Raw genomic sequence first — 22,395 nt, forward strand, 5'->3', positions numbered from 1 at the left:
TCAGAGAAAAGTTTCCTCGTAGGTTTCAGCTGGATCTCCGAGGTCAGCCCTCCTGCAGGAGCTCAGAGAGGCTTCCCGAGTCACACTGTCATAAGATGGTGGTGAGGACATGAGGGTGTCCTCTGCTGTCTGTACCACCTCCATGCCCACAGGCCCATAGTGTTGTATCATGGAGGCTATGAGCCCTTCTCTTTCTGGAGCATTCTCCACATCCACCACAGTCTCGTAGTTAATTTGCCTGTAGAGGTAGGACGCCTGCTTCATCTGCCGGCGCACCAGATGCCTCCTGTAACACCGCTGGATAATGACTGCAGAGACCTCCTCCACCTTGTGGCGCAGTGTGGAGGTGATGGGCTCATGGGATATTTTGGAGGGGTTGGTCATCATGAACTTCTCCTCCATTTGCTGTTTGAGGGCATCCATTTCACCGGACTCTCCCAGCACACGCTTTGTGAAGGCAAACAAAATGTCCAGGCAGTGGATCCTATCCCCACTGACCATGGGAAGGTCCATGGCGATCATCTTGAGCATATTGGGCTTCGCGATTCGCAGCGGCTCCGACAGAGCGTCAGCGAAGCTTGACAGCATAGAAAACTCGATGAACTGTGTGGCCTCAGAATCAAACTTCTCCCAAACTTCATAAAACATTTCGAAGTCATCCTCGCTTAGTGGCTCTGTGCTTTCCTCTGTGGCAACACTGAAATTCTCCAGAATGATCGCTATATACATATTTACCACAATGAGGAAAGAGATGATAATGTAACTGACAAAGAAAGCTATGCCCACAGAGGGGCTGCCACAGTTTCCCCGGGTGTTAGTGCCAGTGTTGACAAAATTAGAGTCACACTCCTCTGGTGAGCTGGCCATTATTGGGCTCAAGAGGTTGTCCCAGCCTGCTGAGGTGCTGATCTGAAAAAGGCAGATCATACTGTTCCCAAAGGTCTCGAAGTTAAACATGTCATCAATCCCGTCTTGTTTCTTCACATAGGCAAAGTTTGCCATTCCAAAGATAGCATAGATGAACATGACAAGGAAAAGCAGGAGGCCAATGTTGAACAGTGCCGGCATGGACATCATTAAGGCAAACAGTAAAGTCCTTATTCCTTTGGCTGCACGTATAAGTCGAAGTACACGTCCTATCCTCGCCAGTCTGATGACTCGAAACAGGGTCGGAGATACAAAGTATTTCTCAATGATGTCAGCAAGAACGATCCCTAAAATGAGAGAGGAAAAAGAACTCATTGGACAATGTCACACTTACAGCTGCAAAGTCGTCTATTTATTGTGAAAATGGTACTACTACTTCTTATACTTCTTACCAACTATAGAGAGAATTATCACCACAAAATCAAAAATGTTCCATGCAACTGTGAAGAAATAACAACGCAGGGCAAAGATCTTGATCAGGCATTCGGTGGTGAAGATCACAATGAAGACCAGGTTAATTTTGTTGAGGATGGACTCCATTCGCTCGGACTGTTCGTCAGTTTCCACCATCATGGTCACCATGTTGACGATGATGAGCATCATGATCATGATGTCGAAGGCTTGCTTGGACACCAGATCGAAGAAGAAGGCTTGGAGAATGTTCTAGAATCAGAAAATACTAGCAATGAAACGGCTGCAGGTGCAACATTCATTATACACTGTTACGACCATTCTGATAGTCGAACAGAGCATTCTGAGTCAGGAGTTTTTACAGATGTGTTACGTTTGTGACTTTTGGTACTTTACCGCAGGTCGTGGTATGGGCTTTTGAGGTTTTTTAGATCCTAATTTCTTCATTGCATTATAGTACTTCTTCTGCTCTTCAGTCATAAAAATATCCTGTCCACCTAAGTATAATAGAAATGCATCTAACATTATTTTTCACTCTTTCTTTGTCTGGTAAATGTTCAGGACAATGACATTAAAATGTGTCTATTTCAGGTTCAAATCAATGTTTGCAAAATATCATGTAAGTAAGATCTGACACTAGTGTTTTTAACACTCATCTTTCTTTTCTGCTGGTTGAAATTGTCGATGATGACACCGATGAAGAGGTTGAGGGTGAAGAAGGATCCAAATATGATGAAGACTACAAAGTACAGGTACATGTAGAGGTTGACTTCTCTGATGGGTTGATCCTCCACCTGAAAAAAAGCAGTCATCAGTCAGCTGATTACTGTGACATCATCACAACATGGGCCCTGGAAGAAGATGGACATACTTACTCCTCTTGAATCAACAGCTGCGTACATTATTTCCATCCATCCTTTAAATGTAGCCTATAACATCATACAATATCACACAGCATGTTATCAACATGAAAACATCAATATCACATCATTTCTCAAGAAAAACAAGAGCATATTAATCCATATGTTTAAAAAGGTTGGTAGTCACAAGGAAACTCAAAAAGTGTGCAGCATAGAAAACTCACCACTTGTAGCAGAGAAAGGTAGCCAAGTCCCACATTGTCAAAGTTGACCTTGACTTTGGTCCAGTAGAACTGGGTGTCGTTCATGGAGAGGCACTCAGACTTGTTGTTGACTACAGTGATGCTGTGGGTGAAGCCTGTTTTGTTCACACACTTCCCGAACTTCCCGGCAAACAAGTTTACTCCCATGATGCTAAAGATGAGCCAGAAGATGAGACAGACGAGCAGCACGTTCATAATGGAGGGGATGGCGCCTATGAGAGCGTTCACAACCACCTAGGGAGCAACAAGACAAGAGGAATGAGATACAACCCTGATTTTCATGGTGATTCATTGCACTTCAGTCAGATTATAAGGCTCTAATAATCAGGCTTGGTTTCTGTCTGATGGTTGATTAAATGAAGGTTCAGTTATATTATTCTAGCTTAAAGCCACTGACACCTCTGTATTGTGGCATTAGCAAAATTAGCATGCTAGCATGTTAAATGATGATTGAACATAACTCTCATCTTGTGGAGAGTATTTATCATTAGAATATAGTCACATCAGCATGTTAAATCCATATCAACGCCATGGTCATACTAAATGGTTTACTGCATTTATATGATTGTCTGCAAAGACAGTGAAGTTGATTCTTATTGAACAAAAGGAGGAACAAAAAATGTATATCTCACCCTCATGCCTTCAAATCTGGAAAGCGCTCTAAGAGGTCTCAAGGCCCGGAGGGTCCTCAGGGACTTGATGGCGGCAAAGTCTGAATAGCCCAGAGAATTTGCTACCAGACTAATCAAGGACACCTATGTGGACAGACACGGGTGTCAGCTGTGAGAATCATATAAGTCATTCAGAATGCATGGTTCTTGTTCACCTTTGGGAAGAAGTACAAAATCTCAGTGATATTACATTCAGATTCTTATCTCTGTCTCTCTCACTCTCTCACACACACACACGTTCCTAGTAGTTATAAAAGTTTTAAAGAATAATACCCATATTTAGAGTTTTTTTGTGTTTTGGGGACATTCCACAGTTAGGAACACAAATATGATTTTTTTGGTTTTGGTTTGGTTGTTGTATCATCGTTTAAATTTAGACTTCCACTCTATTCTACATCCAAAACAGACAAAACAAAATGGTATTCCGCTGTCGAATGACCCTTGGATGGCAGCTATGAATGAAAATGACAATGATATAGATGAAAGAAAGAAGAAGCTCATGTCATGACTGATGATGGCAAAACACAGACAAGTATGCGCATATGGAAAAATAGGATCCATGCATGCATACTCAGCTATATATGCATATAAATATGTATATATATCAAATAGAGTGAGTTTTATAAAGAATTAAAATCTGCCTTTGCCAAATTTCCTTCCCAATTTGTGTCCAAATGATCAAGCTGGCCCATTAAAACAATTTGGGGCTAATAAGGTCCCAATGGTCTGTATTTCTTTATAAAAGTCTATTTACAGATGTGTTTGTCCAATATATCTAAAGAAGATACTCAAAATTTATTTTCAGGACTACAGAAGTCTTTGACTCTTTGAGAGTACAGGTGCAAAAATACAAAAAAGAAAAAAAATGGTTGACAGGATTTGTATTTTCCTAAAAACAGACATAGCACAGAACACTCAAAACATGAATTACACACAACAGATTTGACATGAACCACCCAGTGCATTTCTAAAGTAAAAAAACAAGTCTGTTCGTTAACACTGTAATAATAGTTTACACACTACACTGGATCTTCTGTAGATAAACCTCAGAGCACTCATGGCACTGCATTTGTTTTTGATATAAAAGCCAAGGTCCTGTAGTAACTGACTGACAGAGTGACTGTCCCATCGTGTTTTTCGTAATAATAAATGCATTTGTTTGGAAACAGGGCGGTGGCTTTTGATATCATAACAGAAAGCACTTACAAGTGAAGAAACACAGAAGCATTTGTGATGCAGATGCAGACGTTTCCAATCCCAGAGCCCATACTCACCTGGGACCTGCTAACTACAACTTACCCTAACAATAGAGCGGTCTGTGGCAATCTGTGTAACAGCAGGTGAAATCAGAGGAAGTCAAGTCAGGCCTCAGGCTGCACGCCTCGGGCACCTTGGTTGACTACACACTACAGGGCTGCATCAATTTATCAATCAGCCAAACTGTGGCTTATAAACAGCTGCACAATGTCATAGTGATGTCAGTCTGTGATTCAGCAGTCTGTCTCTAGATTTTCTGGCTCTTGAGTTAGGCAGCAGAGTGAACACCTCTTAATCAATAAATCATTAATTCAAAGTCTAAATGAGCTGTCGAGTCATTTCCTGTGAATACCAGGACACTTACCGAGCTGCACGTCCCACATATATAAGATATGAAAACCTACATTCAGCTACAGTGAGAGGAATTCGACCTGGAATCTCAAGAAGTTACGTATAGTGAGCACCATCCATTTGTGTAATACACTGAGCTACAGCATAATGTTACACTTACATCCACAATAAGAAAGTCCAGCCAGCACCAGTAGTTGGTGAAATACTTCTTGAAGCCATATGCTATCCACTTGAGGAACATCTCCAGCACAAATATGTATGAGAAGACTTTGTCAGCATACTCCAGCACCACCTTCAGCACTTTTCTCTGCTCTATGTAGATGTCCTCGAACGCCTGCAGTGTAAGAAAACACACCACACCACATCGATTAGCATCAATGAGCCATGCATTTGTTAAAGGCTCATTCTTACCTCTAATTAAATAAATAACCGCAAATAACTGTCATTTAAAAATGCTGCATGTAATCCAGTCTTATTGTCTGTAATTCTGTTTTGTTGCTGTCAGCCACACTTTTTAATGCCCGCTCTCACATGGCTGTGTCAAAGCTCTGTTAAGCACCTGCTAGTGCAAACCCACCATATCAAACATATGCTGCATCACAATAAAACGTGTAATTAGGTCAGTTCCTTAAAGTACATTTAGTAAAATTATGAATAAATAAGCTTGTTTGTTCGATCTTGATCTGTCCATGCAACCTCAGCTGACAGAGGGATCATCGGAGGCAGTGTATAAGGAAGCAGAAGCAGGACATCTGTGCTAGGCTAAAAACAAACGGCTGGATGGCTGTCCTGTTAATCCTGCCCTTCGCCGGTTTACCGAGATCTTAACTCTTTGCTGCATTTGCTCTTTGATTCATTGACTGTTAAGAACACCGATAAGGTTTAAGAATAAGAGACTAAAGAAACAGAGCACCCGTTTGTCTTTATAATCTCATTAGTTAATGTTTGTTAACTTAATTAATCTTAATAATTATGTTATTGTTTTGTTCTTACCAGAGCCCCGCTGCTGAGCAAGATCATGAAGATGATGAATGTCTCAAACCAGCTATGTTCCACAATCTGGTAGCAGGTCTTCCTCAGCCTCCACCAGGCCTGGCCCAGACCTTGGCTGGTGTCAATGTTGCAACACTGACAGTGCCTCATGCACACTGATGACAATAAACAAGCACACATCACACGATAATTAAAATGCAGGTTATCTAACTTAAAATAAATAACTGCTACTTCTCAAAACAATTTAGACTCACGCTCTGGAAAGCATTCCTCTGGCTCCATATTCTCTTCAGCCAGCTCTGAGAAGTTGTCTTCCTCTTCTCCAGGTTTCCTCAGGTCCACTGTGCTGCCCTCTGACAGGCTGATATTCTCCTGAGGAGTGAAGTCACTGTTAGAACTACACTGGATTCAGCATTACTGATGTCACAGTAGGTTTCTGTCTGTGTGGATTTATCCCATTAAAGCTCCCTCACCTACATGCACTAGCTTGTCTTTCAGTCTCTTCTGAGTGTTAATACAGTTTGATGAGATTTTCATGTGCAACATATTTCACAAGATTGATAGGACAGAGGTGAAGCATCAATCCTATAAAATCTAATCCAGCATTAAAGAGCATCCGCAGGACCTGCAGACAAGATTACAGCAATACTAGTCTTAGTGTTTAAAGACAGAGCAGAATGAACCTGCACTGACAGCGGTGTGGTACAGGTGCTATATGTACGCTTCAGCGAGTAAAGTGAACCACAATTTGTTCATTCATGTCATTTTTTTATGTTTTCAGAGCTCAGCACATGCAAAACGTATCCTTCTTTAACACTGAGCATCTGCTGATGTCCAGTTAAGCTGATGGAGGGTTGGAAGAGGGTTTTTTTTTCATTTCCATTTTCCCTGATGCCTAATTCTGGTGTGGCGTGGGGTGCGGAGCACGGGACGAAAAGAGGAAGAGAGAGCGCCAGACTGCAGGCTGCTCAGCCCAGCCTGGCCCTGCTCAGCTGTGTCAGTTTAATCTGCTCTACAGGGCCTGGCTTCACATCTGGCCCACTCCTGTCTTGCTGCCAGACAGGAGCGTCACACCCTCCACCTCCACACACGCCCGGCCTGCACGACACTGTGTTTTCACTCTAAAGCTTTCTAATGAAAGCCAATCTATTTCCAAAACCATTCAAAAACTGAAGTTTACAGAGAGAGAAGCAGAAGCTATTATGCTGGATTTTCCATATGTGGATTCATATATGGTAGTCTGTAAGATGTTTTTTTTTCAACTTCTAACATCTTGCTTAAATCGTCTTGTTCTTTTCAAGACGCATAAATGAAAACGTGTTTGAGTTATCATCCCTGTTATCATCACCATCTTAGTGATCACCTTTGATTTTCCTACTATATTAGGTGCCATGTGCTGTGTCAAGTAATGATCTGTTCTTAGATGAGTAGTAGATCTATTGATTTCAAAAGATTGCCTAATATTTAACTGTATCTCTTATTCTGATCCTAATTAGGAGACATTAATTTGCTATAATAATTAGTTTTAAATTGTTAAGGTGTTTAGATGTAATCCTAGTTTCTGATTGGGAACTCCAGGCAGCATATCTATATTTTTCAAAACAGGGATTCAAGAACATAACCAGGATGCTAGTGTCTCATGTGATCACACTCTAAATCTCTAAAACACAGTACAGAGAACAGCAAAGTAAAGTAAGTTCTCCACCATTCTCAGGAAAATGTATGTGTCTACAGTGTATTTGACAAACTTACTTTGTTCTCTTCATCCTCTGAAGACTCTGAAATCTCCTCTTCCTCAAGAAACTCCACATCTGACTCTCCTGGTGCGATGGGAACAATGACAGTCAGGTTTGGGTTTGTTATGTAGCTGTCCTCCTCTGGTATTATGTACTTCTCCCCATAGCATCCACAGATTCCCCCATTGCTTTCCACATGATTTCCAACCAGCTTGATGGCCTGGCTGGCCTCTTTGGCTTTTTGTTTTCGACACTTAAAGCTATGGTTGCAGAGGTTGATGATGCTTGTGGCTAGCCAGGACATGGCAGAATTGATGCGAGCAATTGCGATCTGGATATTATTCAAATCACCATCTTCATCAGGAGCGGAGAGATTGTCGGAGCTGAATGAGCTGAGCAGCAGAGCCAGGAAGAGATTCAGCACCTGTTGACAAACATATTCCTCTTTAGCAGAAAACACTGGATTCATATTATGCTTGTGTCAACACTTATCTTTATGTATAAGCACACAGCTTAAGGGTGTGGAGCACCTAACATATTTTGTCAACACTGACAAATCCAGTATTGTAATTCAGGAGGATATTCTTCTCTGAAGATAAGCTCAGGCACATATGGCTTCTGGTGTTTCAACTACCCTAAAGTCAAGTTTCAAAGCTTCCAACTCCCAAGTAATCTGTCTACTAGCTTAGAGAGCAGCACCATCAGGCACATCTCTGCCTGATATGTGTGTGTTGCCTGTGTGTATGGAGCACAGTTGGTAAGGATCATCTTTAGCCACTGAGCCAGTCAGAGATGGGGAGCATGAGCAGATGATTAGTGATGAATGCCCTCTGACCTTCTCGCCCCTAAGCATCCTGAATAATCCTTTGGATAAACAGCTTTCCTACGATTCATGAGCAGAGACTGTCCATTAAATTCCATAAGGAGCACTGTTATCATCTGGTCTTTGCACTAACAAGATAATAGAGTCACTGAAAGTGTCTGACCCAACATCTGTAAGAAACCGCTGCTCTTGTCAGTGCTAATGAAGAGACCCTGTTAATGCTGTGATGACTATTTAAAGCATCAGAGAGCATAGATAAGGTACACTAGCTTACACTGCTTTGTTTGTGTAACATTACAGTAAAGTTAGTGTACAATATCGTAATGCCCTGTCATAGCATGCATCACAATCATTCTGTGAATTATTCCAACTTCTTTCATTAATTTATCATATATAACATTGATTGCAGTAATCACATGGAAAATCAGTGATCCTTCATTACTGCACAAATACATAATATTGTACACATACGTATACATCCGTATAGGTTTTAGTCTACATAAATGTCAGGGTTAGTCATCCAACAGGCAAAGATTAACAAATATTTTTTTGAGGAAACCAAAAAAGGTTTTAAAACATTGCTGACATGCTGATATATTCCAGAGCATAGGATTAAAAGTGAAGCAGCATCTAATGGCAGAGGGAACAGAGGGCATGCTGGGAACAGGTGTTTCAGTCATATCATAACCGGAACCACACACTGACATGTTTCCATATTTAAAAAAAAAACCTGACAGGATTTAAAAGGTTAGCCTTCTTAAAAAAAGGATGTGTTGTTTTGTTTGGACTTGCATAATATATATTCATTGCAACATTCGACAAGCAAACAAGATAAAAACAATGAATCCAGTGGATGGGGGCTGTTTTTTTTTGTACTTATTAACGTAAGCCTACTAAACCGCTGGATGACACCTCATAGGTGGTTAAATATATGTTGTGTTTGAGCACTGATTGACAGCAGTTAAGTATAAACAGAACAGCCAGAGCAGATTAACCATTTTGTACAGAAGCAGCTTTATCTAATGATATGCCAGTTGTGTCAAAATTAATACCACAAAGGGTTAGAGCGACAGGGCGAACACTGTGTGGCCTTGGTTGATCCTTTCTATAGTACTTAGGTCACAATTTCACCCACAAGGCTTAGTTGATTAGCAGTGGATAACACAGTCCCTGTAGGACATGAGGCTGCATTAGAGCTGCTTCAGCACCCTGGGTTTGCACAGCAACATGTGCAGATAATACATATATATGACTTAGGAGGGACACCAGATGGTTTATATGTTGTCCAGACATGGTCTGCTTTGAGTCTGCTAATGCTAATCTGCAAGACAGCATAAGACTGTGTCTCAGACACTTTCTCAGTGATTACTGCATGAGAAGCACAAATGATACGTGAAATTTATCATGACAAACTACTTAAGGATACAACATTCTCACGCTAAAGCAATCAATAGTCCTCAATGGTGCAACATAATCCCAGATTAGTTGTGACATCATCATTTGGATTTGACAGCAGTTACAGTTGGTTGCAGTGTAGTACAACTGGCAACATATATTACTGCTTTTATAACTAAGAATCCGATGCTATGAGTCTAGTTTTTGTACTTTTCATGGATGCATACATATTTGGTCCTCTAGTCAGCATAAATGTGCAGTATGGTGCATTTGAGATTCAGTCAATTAAAGATTGTATATATATATATATATATATATATATATATATATTTAAGCAGAGTCAATACTTTTTTTATGTTGTAAAATTCAGAAAATAACCTGACACATGAGCTAGTGCTGCTAAATAATATAGAAGAACTTACCACCAAGTTTCCTATGACCATGACCAACATAAAGACCAGGATGCAGAGGGGCTGCCCTGCCACTTCCATACAGTCCCACATGGTTTCTATCCACTCGCCGCACAACACCCTGAACACAATCAGGAAGGAGTGGAAGAAGTCCTTCATGTGCCAGCGAGGAAGCTGACAGTCAATGGAGATCTTGCACACATAGTCCTGATAGTTCTTGCCAAATAGCTGCATGCCCACCACAGCAAAGATGAAGACGATGATGGCCAACACCAGCGTCAGGTTTCCCAGGGCGCCCACTGAGTTGCCAATGATCTTGATGAGAGTGTTTAAAGTGGGCCAGGACTTTGCCAGCTTGAAGACTCGTAACTGATGATAATGGGAAAACCAGAAAAAAGACAAATGATGCCTTATTCTTACAAGATATTACATCATATATCCATATGTGATACTTTAGATGCGTGTGATTTTCCTGAATAATGCATTGCATTTGTAAAAGTGATGTGAAAACACAGACTTATGTAAAGACTGAGAGAGTTAAAGATTTGTTACCAATCTAAAGGATCGTAGCACAGACAGTCCTTCCACATTAGAGAGGCCCAACTCCATCAGACTGAGGCAAACAATGACGCCGTCAAAGATGTTCCAGCCTTGTTGGAAGTAGTAATATGGGTCCAATGCAATCAGCTTAAGCACCATCTCAGCTGTAAAGATCCCTGTGAACACCTGCAAAAAAGTGACAGGTCAACAATGTCTATGTAAACAGTGCATTCTTCAGCTCCAGTAGATTATTACAATGCAACTCTACATCAACTTGTCTCTTCATGTAAATGTATTTGTACCCTTGACAACATACTATTCACCAGTAGGGGGAGATGTCAAAATACAAATACAGGAACTCAGCCATACCTCTTACTAAAAATACTCCCTCTTACCCTGGATAATCACAGTCTGAAGCAGAACCTTTGACAAAGGATAAGCACAGCCGCATTTGACCTCCTGTCTAGTACAACATCGACTGCTATAAAAACCCAGCTGTCTGATATAGAAATACATTATGCGAATGAAAACCATAGCTGTTTCCCGTTCTTAGCACTCTCCTCTGGCCATCCAACACCTAAGAGCACTCAGGGGAAAGTGTGTTAAATGCTGGAAATCTTCCTGTTGCTATCATTTAACACCCTCTTACCAGATTGCCCACTGAGAGCATAGTGTTGAATTCATCTGTCATAGGGTAGTGCTCCAGGGCCATGAAGAGGGTGTTCAGCACAATGCATATGGTGATCCCTAGATCCAGGAAAGGATCCATCACCATAATCTTCACGTACTCCTTTATCTTAAGCCACCAGGGGCAGCAGTCCCATATCAGATACTTCTTGGCAAAAGTGTACCAGCAGGGATGGCACTTTTGTCTCGACTCCTCCAGCTCTGCAAAGAGACAGCTATTTAACTGCAGGTGCTTCAATAAATTCTTAACATTCAAATTCTTAAACCTTAAAACAGGGTAAAACTCCCACTCTATGTGCTAGTGTAAAACAACAAAATGTTGGTAAAAGTACATTTATAATAGAGAGGTACGAGTGGTGTTCTTCTAACTGTTCAACTATTCCTTTAACATCCAAACGGACTCACCCTCCATTGCATCACTAAAGAAGCTGACAGAGCTCAGGCCTCTTTTTCTTTGCACTGGTGGAGGCTCGGTTGCTGCTGGGGAAGGCTGGAGGAGAGTTCTTGGCACAGTGTCTTCTGTACTGCTGGGCTTCTGGACAGAAAACACCTAAAAAAGACAAGGCTTTACTGGCACTTTTATTTGGTAAACTAAACTAAAATCAAGTATGTGTCCCAGTAAATGCATGTGTTTACTCTTCCATAATCACTCACTGTGGACTCCCGGACTCTCTCCATGCTGCAAGCTGGCAGAGAGGTAGGGGTGTGTAGACCCACAGCAGTAACTCCATTCTGGTCGAGAGAGATGTTCAGCCGACCGTTTATATTGAGACTTGGGGTGAAGACTTGGGAGCAGTGGCTCCTCACACTGCCCGTTCTCCTCTTCCAGGGTGTTGCTGTTGAACTGGTGCGACTCCTAAAGACGTCCCCATGGACACTATATTCATCATCCCCAAAATCAGCTTCCGAGTTGTTTCGAGCCCGGAAAGTGCTAAAGATGCTGTTTTGGCTTCCTCTTCTGGTGCTGAGGGGGTGAGAAGACAGCGTGGCGAGCAGAGGGTGGGCTGGCAGAGGGGACAGAGGAGGCTACAGACAGACACAGAGGATACATTAGGTCCTACGGCCTTGAACGGGACAGAATGTCTAGATTGTATGAAGAGTGAGTACCATTGGTTCATCCAAGGGGTCCAAATTCTCTTCAGCAGCTCCCTCTGCTGTTTCCTCTGACAGCGTCCTGTAAGACCTTCTTCTTCTGGTGCTATTTCGTCGCACACTTCCGGACTTCACACAGATTGGAGACAATTCTGGGGACAAGACTGAGTCCGTCTCCTGTGCTTGTCTTTTTGCTGCCAACTTCACAAAGAAGGAATTGATGTCACAGAGGGTTATATTTCATTCGTTCACTTCACAAAATGTTAGTTTCCTGCACTTACTCTTTGCTCTCTTCTGAGGTGCTCCATGGCTAACTGAAACTCCCTTTCTTTCTGCCAGGCCTCAGCAATGGTTGCCTGATTCTGCTCCTCATAAGCCATGGCCACCACAGCCAGGATCAGGTTGACCAGGTAGAAAGAACCCATAAAAATTACCAGCACAAAGAAAATCATGTAGGTCTTCCCCGCTGAGCGCAGAGTCTGAGGGAATGATGACATACAATTAACAGTCAGACAAATCCTAACTGCTCATCTACAATGTTTATTTTAATGTGAAAATGAGTAATAGTGAGGTTTGTACATGAAATGATTAAACCGTTTTAGACTGAAACCACACCTGGTGAAAGAGTTTTTCCCAGTAGTCTTGGGTCATGAGACGGAAAAGGGCCAGGAAAGCCCACCCAAAGGTATCAAAACTGGTGTAGCCGTAATTTGGATTCCTCCCTACTTTTAGGCAGTCGAATCCATCTGGACACTTCCTGTGATGCACAAAGGATTGAGACAGAAGACATATGATTAGAGGACAGTACTGAGAAAAAAAAAGGCTGGGCACAATTATATAGAAAACAGCTGGGACAGATAGAGCTGTGCTAGCATGCACGCAGAGTTATATAAAAAAACATTTCCAGTATCTACATGTAGGCTTGCAGCCTTTGACTTCAGTGAGGACAGAGGCGGATGAGGGAGTAAGTACATACACTGTTATCACCACCATTATTTCAACTGAAGAGGGCACTTGAAATACGTTTCAGGCATGAGCTAAAATGCACTGGAGCAAAAGGGATTACGTTGAGCCAGATGGATATCAAATTGCAGTTCAAAAAATTTTCAGCTTGATGCCTCCATCTCTGATTTTCATTGTCAGCATAGTGGCATTACAGCAAATATTTAAGTCCAACAGCTGAGAACAAGCTGGACTGCCATGTCAATCTGAGTGTGGAATAATTTCGTAATGGCCGGCGAACAGCTGGGGCGGGAGAGCACTGCTGTGAGAACAGCTGTAGATCTCACCATCCAGCCGGCTAAGCGGGAATGCTCACTAATATCCAGCAGTGAGGACACAGGGGGCTGCGTGAGGCCAGCACCATCTTCCTGTCAGGATGTTCCTCGGCCACACGGCTCAACCTGTCACAATCTGTTCTTATCCTTTAATCAATGTCACCAAACCGCAGTGTCTTGGGGGTAAACATTTGGAGCTGGTGGGGAAAAAATATTTATGAAAAACTATTTTAATTGTTTAGTTAAACTGTGAAACATTCATTTGGTTCGGGCATCTCAGTTTTGAGAATGTGCTGCTTTTCTTTGTTTACATACAATTATTACATGAAACAATGGTTGAATGAATAGTATGACATCAGTACTGTGATAATTATTGCACTTGTTAAAGACAGTGTTGTTCCTTAAACAGCTATATGATTGTGAGGCTGTAATTAGATGTTGTAAAAACAAGACACCTATGAAGTTCATGTCCCACAGGTTTCTATGGTAACGACCTTTGAGACTGTCTTTGCATAGATTTACCCCATGTTAGTGCTTCTCAGGCAAGCTGGTACACACATATATACAAATCACATATAATTCCCACTTTACAGTGGACTAAATGGTTAATCGTTTGAAATATGGATCTCCATTTTTTCCATTCAGGCTAATGTTCTGTTTTTGAAATACCAACCATCTTAACACACACGATACAGTCACAGCAAGACTTGCTGATGTCACACTCTCAGACTTGCTGTGACTTTTATGTCATACTGAATAGGAATGCCTGGAAATCTTTATATTATAAGTCATCTTACAAAAGCATTTTTCTGATATCTAAAAAAAATTAATTTAAATAATTAACCCAAACTAAGATGTAGAAAAGCTCTTTCAAGCTTTCATTTCTTGGTTTACTTCTATACATACTATGCGTATTTGTGTGTGGAAAAGAGAGAATATGCCAAGTGACATTCTTGCACCGGCTTTAAATTTTAGACCCAACTACTAAAAGGTCCGGGCCAAAAATATACCACAGATATTTTCTGAGCACAAGCCTGATCTCCTATATCTGTTCAAAGCTGAAAAGGCTTTTAGCTACTATGCTTCCCTTCAGTCAGCCCTCTTATCATGTCCAAACTGCTGAGATCTTTTAAAACTAAGCTCAAACATTTTTCCATGTTTATTGTACTTAATCACTCTGTACTTTTATCAAACTTATCTAAATTGTATTTTAAACTTTATCTTTTTAATTTTCCTTATCTTCTGCTTGTAAAGCCCTTTGAATAACCTCTGTGTATGATAAGTATTATCTCTGAGAGTGTGACATCAATTTCCTGCAGTTTGTGTAACAGAGGAGCAGAGGAACATCTGTCAGTCGCATACAATTTTCCCGTGGGTGGGGCTAAGGTACTGGGTTTCCATGCCCAGTCAAGGGCAAAAGTTGAAACTGTCTATACAATCAATCAGGCATAATCCATAAGCACAGTGGCCTTACGATGTGGGGGGATAAGCATGCGGCTGAAGTCTGCAGTAGAACCCAAGGAAAAACAAGCTGGACCTTTGAGCAAATCATTTATCACAAACTTGTTAACCACCCAGGCTTAAAATATCATTCAGATATGAGTGGGTGTGCTTGCGGGCATGTGTGCATAGTCGTGTCTATGCAGACTTGTGCGCATGTGTGTGACGGCGTGTGTGTGTTGTCATCATAACGTATCCAAAGCTTTAATTTGGAAATCTACTCAGGGATTACTTGTTGGAATACACTCAAAAGATTAAGCATCCTCTATGTTTTACGTCCTCCATCCTGACCTGCTTAATATCTTGCCTGTCTCCACTGCCATCTAAAATGTCACAGAAGTTAAAAGGCGGTCTCACGAATTTGTCAACAAAAACATAAACTACCTTATGGCTTCTTTAACCTATGACCTGTCACAAATGACTGTCAATCTTCATTTGACAAGAGTCTGACCGCAAAAGAAATTAAAAATGCAAAACTATCGATATTTACCAGAGCCTTTGTGATGATCCAGCAATGCAAAATTAAAGGAAGTGTAAATGTCCACAGACACAGAAAAAAGGTTCAACTACAATAAGACAGGATGTCAGTCTAAGTGCACTAGAGCTAAAAAAACCAGGCAACAAATCTAAAAAGGTACAATTACAGTTACTGTTGCAGGACAGCTGGATAGGTCACATCGGTGCTAGTCCGATCTTACTGACCTACTATTTTTGGGAGTTTAATGACATCATTTCCCTCTGAATGTCCTCAAATGTATCCCTTTTCACTCAGACTTGAACACAAATTACTGAATCAGATTTTACTTCTTGGCAGATTAAGCTCCTGTGTTTTTGGAGAGAGGTTACTGAGCGAGATTAAAAACTAAAGGTTGACGACTCCCTGATGCCAATAAACTTATTCAATGGAGGAAAAACATCTTCACCTACAACAACCTCAAGCACCATAAAACAAAAAAAATATTCCATTTGAATTTTGTATTCAGATATTGTAGTACCACCTAAATCAACCACTGATCAAAAACACTGTTCAGTAACTTTTCAGCTGATAAATGAAGTGATCTCTTTTCTGTATTTCTCTATTCACTTTCAACACACCCTAATACATGAGTAACAGGTCAATGAATGCTAATCAATCACAAACTGAATTTTAGGGCCCTTCCTGTTCACTAATACGATGCCTTAATTATGCAGAACAAACATTACAGTTAAGGAGACCCATGTTTGTGCATTAGAACAGAAAACAAAAACACATCTGCAATTAACTTTGGTACAATATTATCTAGCTTTATATTGTCACCATTTTTTATTTGCTATCATCCATTATCTTGCATTATTAATAGGAGCACCTAATGGAAGCCATTTGTTGGAGCTGCAGGATTTCAGATTCACACAGATGGGTATTTAGTTCACTATAACCCTTGAACTAGGCCTGGCATGGGCAGAGTCATCCTGTTGTGCTTGTTTCAAAAGCATTTGGATTTACAGGATTATTCAGTGCGTAGGTTGAGTAGCAATATTTGGATGGTTTCACACTGTGCCTTTGATTGAGAACAAGTCTTGCACGGCACAGGAAAAAGATTGCCTTTACATTAAAATTTACTGACTTCTGAAATGTGGGACAAATAGACTTGATAGGGTAGGTTCCTCTGAGGAAAGGATTAGTACAGACCCTCCTCACTACAATGGCAGAATATCAGTCTGAAGTGATCTGGTCTATTGCAGTTAACCTAATCATGTCACAGAGCTTTCAGACGATGACATGTCCAAAGATCCCCCCCCCCCACCTCACCCTCCCCATCCAGCTGGTAACTGCATGTTTCTCAGTAAAGGGTTCCAGTGGAGCCGGTGTGATTATCTACACCACATGTTGTGTTATGTACAGCCTCTCTCTGACGCTACACCCCTCCCTCTGCTGGCATCATTTACTCTATACATTATGCCACAAATTCAGAATGAGGCCAAAAGGATGTCATCTGTTGTCATATCTGTTTTTTCTTCTTCTGGAAAAACCCTGTGCTGAGCTTGAGCTCCTATTATCTAATTATACATGACATGCATGGGATCAAAAGCCATTACACAGTAAACATTTGCTCTTATGTAACAGCCTTCATGTGATTAACACAGTGGGAACACTCACCCTGCATCACTTCCGTATCCACATATTAAGGCATCCTTTGCTCCTTCTACTTTGTAAAAATTATCTACGGGGAAAAAAAATAAACAAACAAAATTAAAACAGAAGCCAAAATCCAACTTTCTCCTTTTTTTTTATTTTGACCAACCTTCACTGCTGAGGAAGTCCTCAGTTGAGCTCCATGTCCTGTTGTTGCATATGAAGGTTGTGTTGGGACTAAATGACGAGTTGACACAGTGTGCAAGGCTGCGGATACATTTTTGTCGCAGGAGCCCCATGAAAAGCTGCAGGCCTATGAGGGCAAACACACTGAGACAGAAGACGGTAAGGATCATCACATCCGCTAGCTTCCTGACAGACTGGATCAGGGCACCGACGATAGTCTTCAAACCTAGAGGAAGGAGACGGGACGATGTATTAAAGCTGGTGAAGATTTACAGCAATGTAGAAAATACCCGATGGTGTGGTCTTACCTGGGATAACTGAGATGGTTTTCAGCGCTCGTAGTACTCTGAAGGTTCTTAATGCAGACACGTTTCCAAGGTCTATAAATTCGGTCACATATCTATAACAAAGAATATAAATTACATGCAGTACAGAAAATAACAAGAGAGATAGAAGCTTTGCCTTTCTGACACTTCAAAGAGTAATAATTCTGCTGCTGTGGTAAGACAGTGCTGGAGTAGTTGACCAGTGAATTAGCTGACTAAACCAAAATTACTCAAATTAATCGCTGAAGATAATGAGAGGTTTTTGCGTGTCAACTGATTTGTCCTCACTGTTTTCAAACAAAACAAATGTCCTATCAGGATGATTGACAGCACCAGACAATGCAGCACCATGGAGAGGTCACCTGCCTAATCTGCCACCTGCATCACGATTACTGAGTCATTTCACACAGATCTTTGACCTCCACGATAGGCTTATCATTCACAGTGTTTCAAATCACTGCAGAGGAAGACTGACAATGGTGAAGATGAAATCACTGAAGTAATGTAAAGAAGGAATTTCTCATCAGCTCATTGTGTGGCGTTTGCAGCCAGTGTAAAATGAATGATATCGCTACTTACGCCATGATGATGACAGTGAAGTCCAGCCAGTTCCATGGGTCTCTCAAGAATGTGAACGGCCCTATGCAGAATCCTCTGGCAAATATTTTTATGGCTGACTCGAAAGTGTAAATGGCAGTGAATGTATACCTAGAAAATATCCACAGAGGAGGAAGAAAACGCAGCATTAACACTAAATAAACTATAATCAGGATACAAATAAATCACAACAGTAACAATGAGAGCTGAAACATAGCAAAAATGGAGGACTGATGTCACGGAGCGACTGTGTACAAGACTTAACATTCTGACAGTTTGAAATAAAATAATGAGCACAATATGTTATCATGGACATTTGGAACTACAGTAATTACTATTATTATGTCTCAGTGTTGAAAAAATAATTGTTGATTGGTCAATCTGCAGGTCAATTATTTATAAAGAGCACATCACTGCTCTACAGTATGCCTGGCTGCAAAAACATATCCATACGTGATATATATTTAAGCAATTTTAAAGGAGTTTGTGCTTCACTTTAGATCTGCTGAGACCCAAATACAAATATGAAGCTAATTTAAAAGCCAGCATAAAAACATTTTTGACTCCTTTCAGTCTTTAAACTCATTTAACTTCTGACTAAAAAGTATATTAATGTTGCATGCTAAAGCTGTCTGTGACCCATGAAGATGAACATCCACATTTTTCACCTCATGCACAGCATGATATTATCCTTTCTAACCGCCATTCTTGTTCTAAAGCGCATGCTTTCTTTTTGTCGCCATGCAAACTTGTCGGTGTTCCGAGCGCTGCAAATACTACATGCATCATTTACTTACATGTCAACAGATTCTTCAGTTATCACTGATAAAGCAACAAACCCCAGTAAAAAACTCTACATTAGAACACATGTAGCAAAGTCTTATATCACATAACCGTGTAAATATGGCATCTACTTACTCCAGGTATTTGGTCCATTGTGCTGGATCCGACATGGCCATGAAGAAACAGTTTGTCAGAATAGTGAACATTATGAACAAGCTAAACAATGTGGATTATGGTTAAGGAATTATGACATGGAAAGTTGCAGTTTCTGAAATAAGCAATGCACCCAAACACATGTATTATAATCCTCATACACTGTCACTCAGTATACATTAATGATACAATATCAGCTAGAGTTACAGATTATAGGAAATGTAAAAGTAAATCAGGAGTGAAATCTATCATATGAAGTCAGAACAAAGAAACAAACTCTGAGCAATGAAATGATTTACAGGATCAAAGACTTTTGGGATCTAATGAAACCAAAAGTTTCCATCTATAGAAGTATTATAATCTGTAACATATAAGATATTCCAGAGCAAAAGATCCCCCCCTGCATGTAAAAATTACAATTTGTCTGTCTGAGAACTAATAGGCAGCCATCACATGATGTGAAATCTCCTTGCTCTTATTTCATTTCAGAGATTAAAAGAGGGATATGAGGGGATTTGGTTTGCGATGCCAGAGAGGACCATTACAAAGCTGTTTCAAAAATGGGACTATGGAAAGATCCAATAGAAATCAGCGAGGGGGGGAAATCGGTAAATATTAGAAATTGGCTTATCTGCATGTATGACGTAACAACTGAAATATATACCACTTTATGGTAGAACTTTTCACTTTGTTTGGTTCATGCCAGGACATACGATCCGAGTTTAATCTTTATGTTTTCACAAATGTCAGGACACTCACAAAAATATATTCAGTTTGAAGCAAATCACAGTTTTTTGAATGATCATCCCTCTGAAAATTACTTAAAAGGCAGGAGGAGACAAAAAGCATAAGCAATGAAAAAGGATATGAATGGACTAAGATTTTTATGGCGATTGTTCTGATGAAGTGAAAAGGAGTAAATATGTAAAGTGCAGATGTGGCACTGAATCTGAAGATGGCCTTCCCTTTGTTAAGTACTATAAAAGTCTGCAAAGAAAAAGAAAGAAAAAAACAACAGATTAAAACTTTTCAAATTTGAAACTACACAATTTAAAAACACAACTGCCTTCACAACGTACAAACTCAGATAGATTATGTAAAGTCATATTTTTCAGCTCAGTGGAAATAGTCGACAGCAGCTCGGAGCAACAGCTTAGCTGTCTTCTTTACTGAGAAGTGATGACAATATAGCTGCTGTGTTGAGTCGATCTCTCTGTCTACCATCTGTGTTAACTTCCACCATAAACACACTCCAAAGCAGGCTGAACCTTTCCACCAACAGATGTGGCATTTATTTAAATATTTTTTCGACTTTGGATAATCCTCCCATCCAGCAGTGCATCACATGCCAAAACAAAGAGACCCTGAGAATGGCTGCCACATCCTTTTTTTTTCATCTCACCATAAGCGGCCCTTTAATGGGCAGCAGCCTGATCTACCGACTCTGCAAATCAAAACTTGCTAATCCTATTTCTGCATCCACAAGAGATCTAAAGAGACACAGTCACATTAGCCATGTCGCAGCTATTGTAGCTGCTCTGAAGCACAGCATGATATATGTGGTTACAAGCCCAAGCCCTGATGGGGTGTTATATTTGTCATTCAACAGTGGCAGTGACTTTTGAACCCATTATTATTTGAGTGTGGAAAGAAACCTGTCTGAACAATATGCTCCGAATATAAAATTAAGCTATCATGCCTCAGCAGTCTGGATTTTATCTTGTATGTCAATAACGATTCTCAGGTATCTAGTTTATTTTTTATTCAAGAGCTTGAAGCAGGCCCACTGGATTTGTTGAGTTTCTTGACGCTGCACTGCTCCTCTGCCTATATGTACTGTCCTCATCAGAACTGTACATATGGGGTGACCATTATTAATAAAATAAAGAACCTGTCCTTTAAAAGCTGATCTACCGAATGACATTTATTCTGCTTCACCTCTATCCTTAATCAACAATTAAGCCATTATGTACATAAAACAACTCTTCATTTTCAGGTGATGTCTTAATCATTCATTACCCTCAATCCATTCAAAGACTAATAAGAACAATTTTTCAAGCATACCAGTGCACCGATATCAGAAGTTGTCAGAGCTGGCTCATTGTCATCCTAACAAATGCCCTGCTATAGATTTAGGCGGGATATTATGAGTCAATATAACCAAGGTCTTTCACCCACGTAATAGGATTTTGACTATTGTTGGTGTTTGAAGGCACCAAAACTACTAAAGGTCAGAATCCTCACCTAAAACCCCTCAAGGCAAACTTGTGTCTATTCCCTGAGTCCCAGTATTCACACAAAGAGGTCACTGACCTCTCTCTTTTGGTTTCTTTATCATTTCTTTATGACAATAAATGCCCTAGTATATGTCTATGTTATATATGTTATTGTCATGGTGTGTGATGTTCTTACCCTCTGGTTCTTGTAGTAGAACGGATCAATGTCTTCCAGTGGTCTCCCGATAAGTTCTGTAGGGATGTCCCCAAAAATGCGTGGCAGCTGCTTGCCTGCCTCCAGGTCGGCCCTGGGTTTCGGCGGCTCTGCGTTTCTGTGAGCCTCATTGCAATCCTTGGCTTTCCGGGCCTGCTCCTCCGCAATCCGCTGCTCCAGCGCAGCCAAGGATTCGCGAGTGAACCGCCGCAAGCCATCAGGACCCGTTGGTAACAGCATGGCTGCCATCTTTTCATCCTGATTCTCCTGTACTAGAATTTACTTACAGCTGCAGGAAAGGAAGTGAGGAGCGGAGATGCAGAAAGAGAGATGGAAGAAAATGAGGAAAAAAAGTTAGTTTAATCATAAAAGCATAAGAAATACATTAACTTAAGTTTCTTTGCACAAACCATTTCTGGTATCAGTCAAATGATTCATCTATTGATTTTCTTAACCTGCTTTGTCCTGTACAGGTTCACAAGTTTGTTAAATTGATGATTTCACAAAGTTCCAATAATTATCAATCATTTCCTGAATCTTTCCTTTTTTTTCTCTTGTAGCTAATTATTTTTTATTCTGCATCACTGTTGACTTACTTTAACGCTTACTACTCA

The 22,395-nt window shown here is 40.6% G+C and overlaps 1 protein-coding gene across 1 annotated transcript; it reads right to left on the reverse strand.

The window, feature by feature from the left end:
* LOC114449252 (sodium channel protein type 4 subunit alpha B-like) lies at positions 1 to 22,392 on the reverse strand. The gene is made up of 28 exons (XM_028426744.1): positions 22,378 to 22,392; positions 21,764 to 22,070; positions 20,220 to 20,338; positions 19,334 to 19,411; positions 18,398 to 18,526; positions 17,801 to 17,892; positions 17,476 to 17,718; positions 17,331 to 17,394; positions 13,032 to 13,173; positions 12,698 to 12,895; positions 12,432 to 12,617; positions 11,979 to 12,350; positions 11,730 to 11,874; positions 11,287 to 11,525; positions 10,650 to 10,823; positions 10,110 to 10,466; positions 7,486 to 7,893; positions 5,988 to 6,105; positions 5,734 to 5,888; positions 4,901 to 5,074; positions 4,432 to 4,458; positions 3,094 to 3,216; positions 2,423 to 2,695; positions 2,214 to 2,267; positions 1,991 to 2,132; positions 1,735 to 1,835; positions 1,320 to 1,590; positions 1 to 1,214 (listed from the first exon to the last, which is right to left on the reverse strand). The coding sequence occupies exons 2-28, from the start codon at positions 22,028 to 22,030 to the stop codon at positions 1 to 3; spliced, it is 5,865 nt and encodes a 1,954-aa protein (XP_028282545.1). The 5' UTR covers positions 22,031 to 22,070; positions 22,378 to 22,392.
* Positions 22,393 to 22,395: the final 3 nt, after the last annotated feature.

This window comes from Parambassis ranga, chromosome 17, assembly GCF_900634625.1.
Source record: "Parambassis ranga chromosome 17, fParRan2.1, whole genome shotgun sequence".
In the NCBI taxonomy this organism is placed as follows: Eukaryota; Metazoa; Chordata; class Actinopteri; family Ambassidae; genus Parambassis; species Parambassis ranga.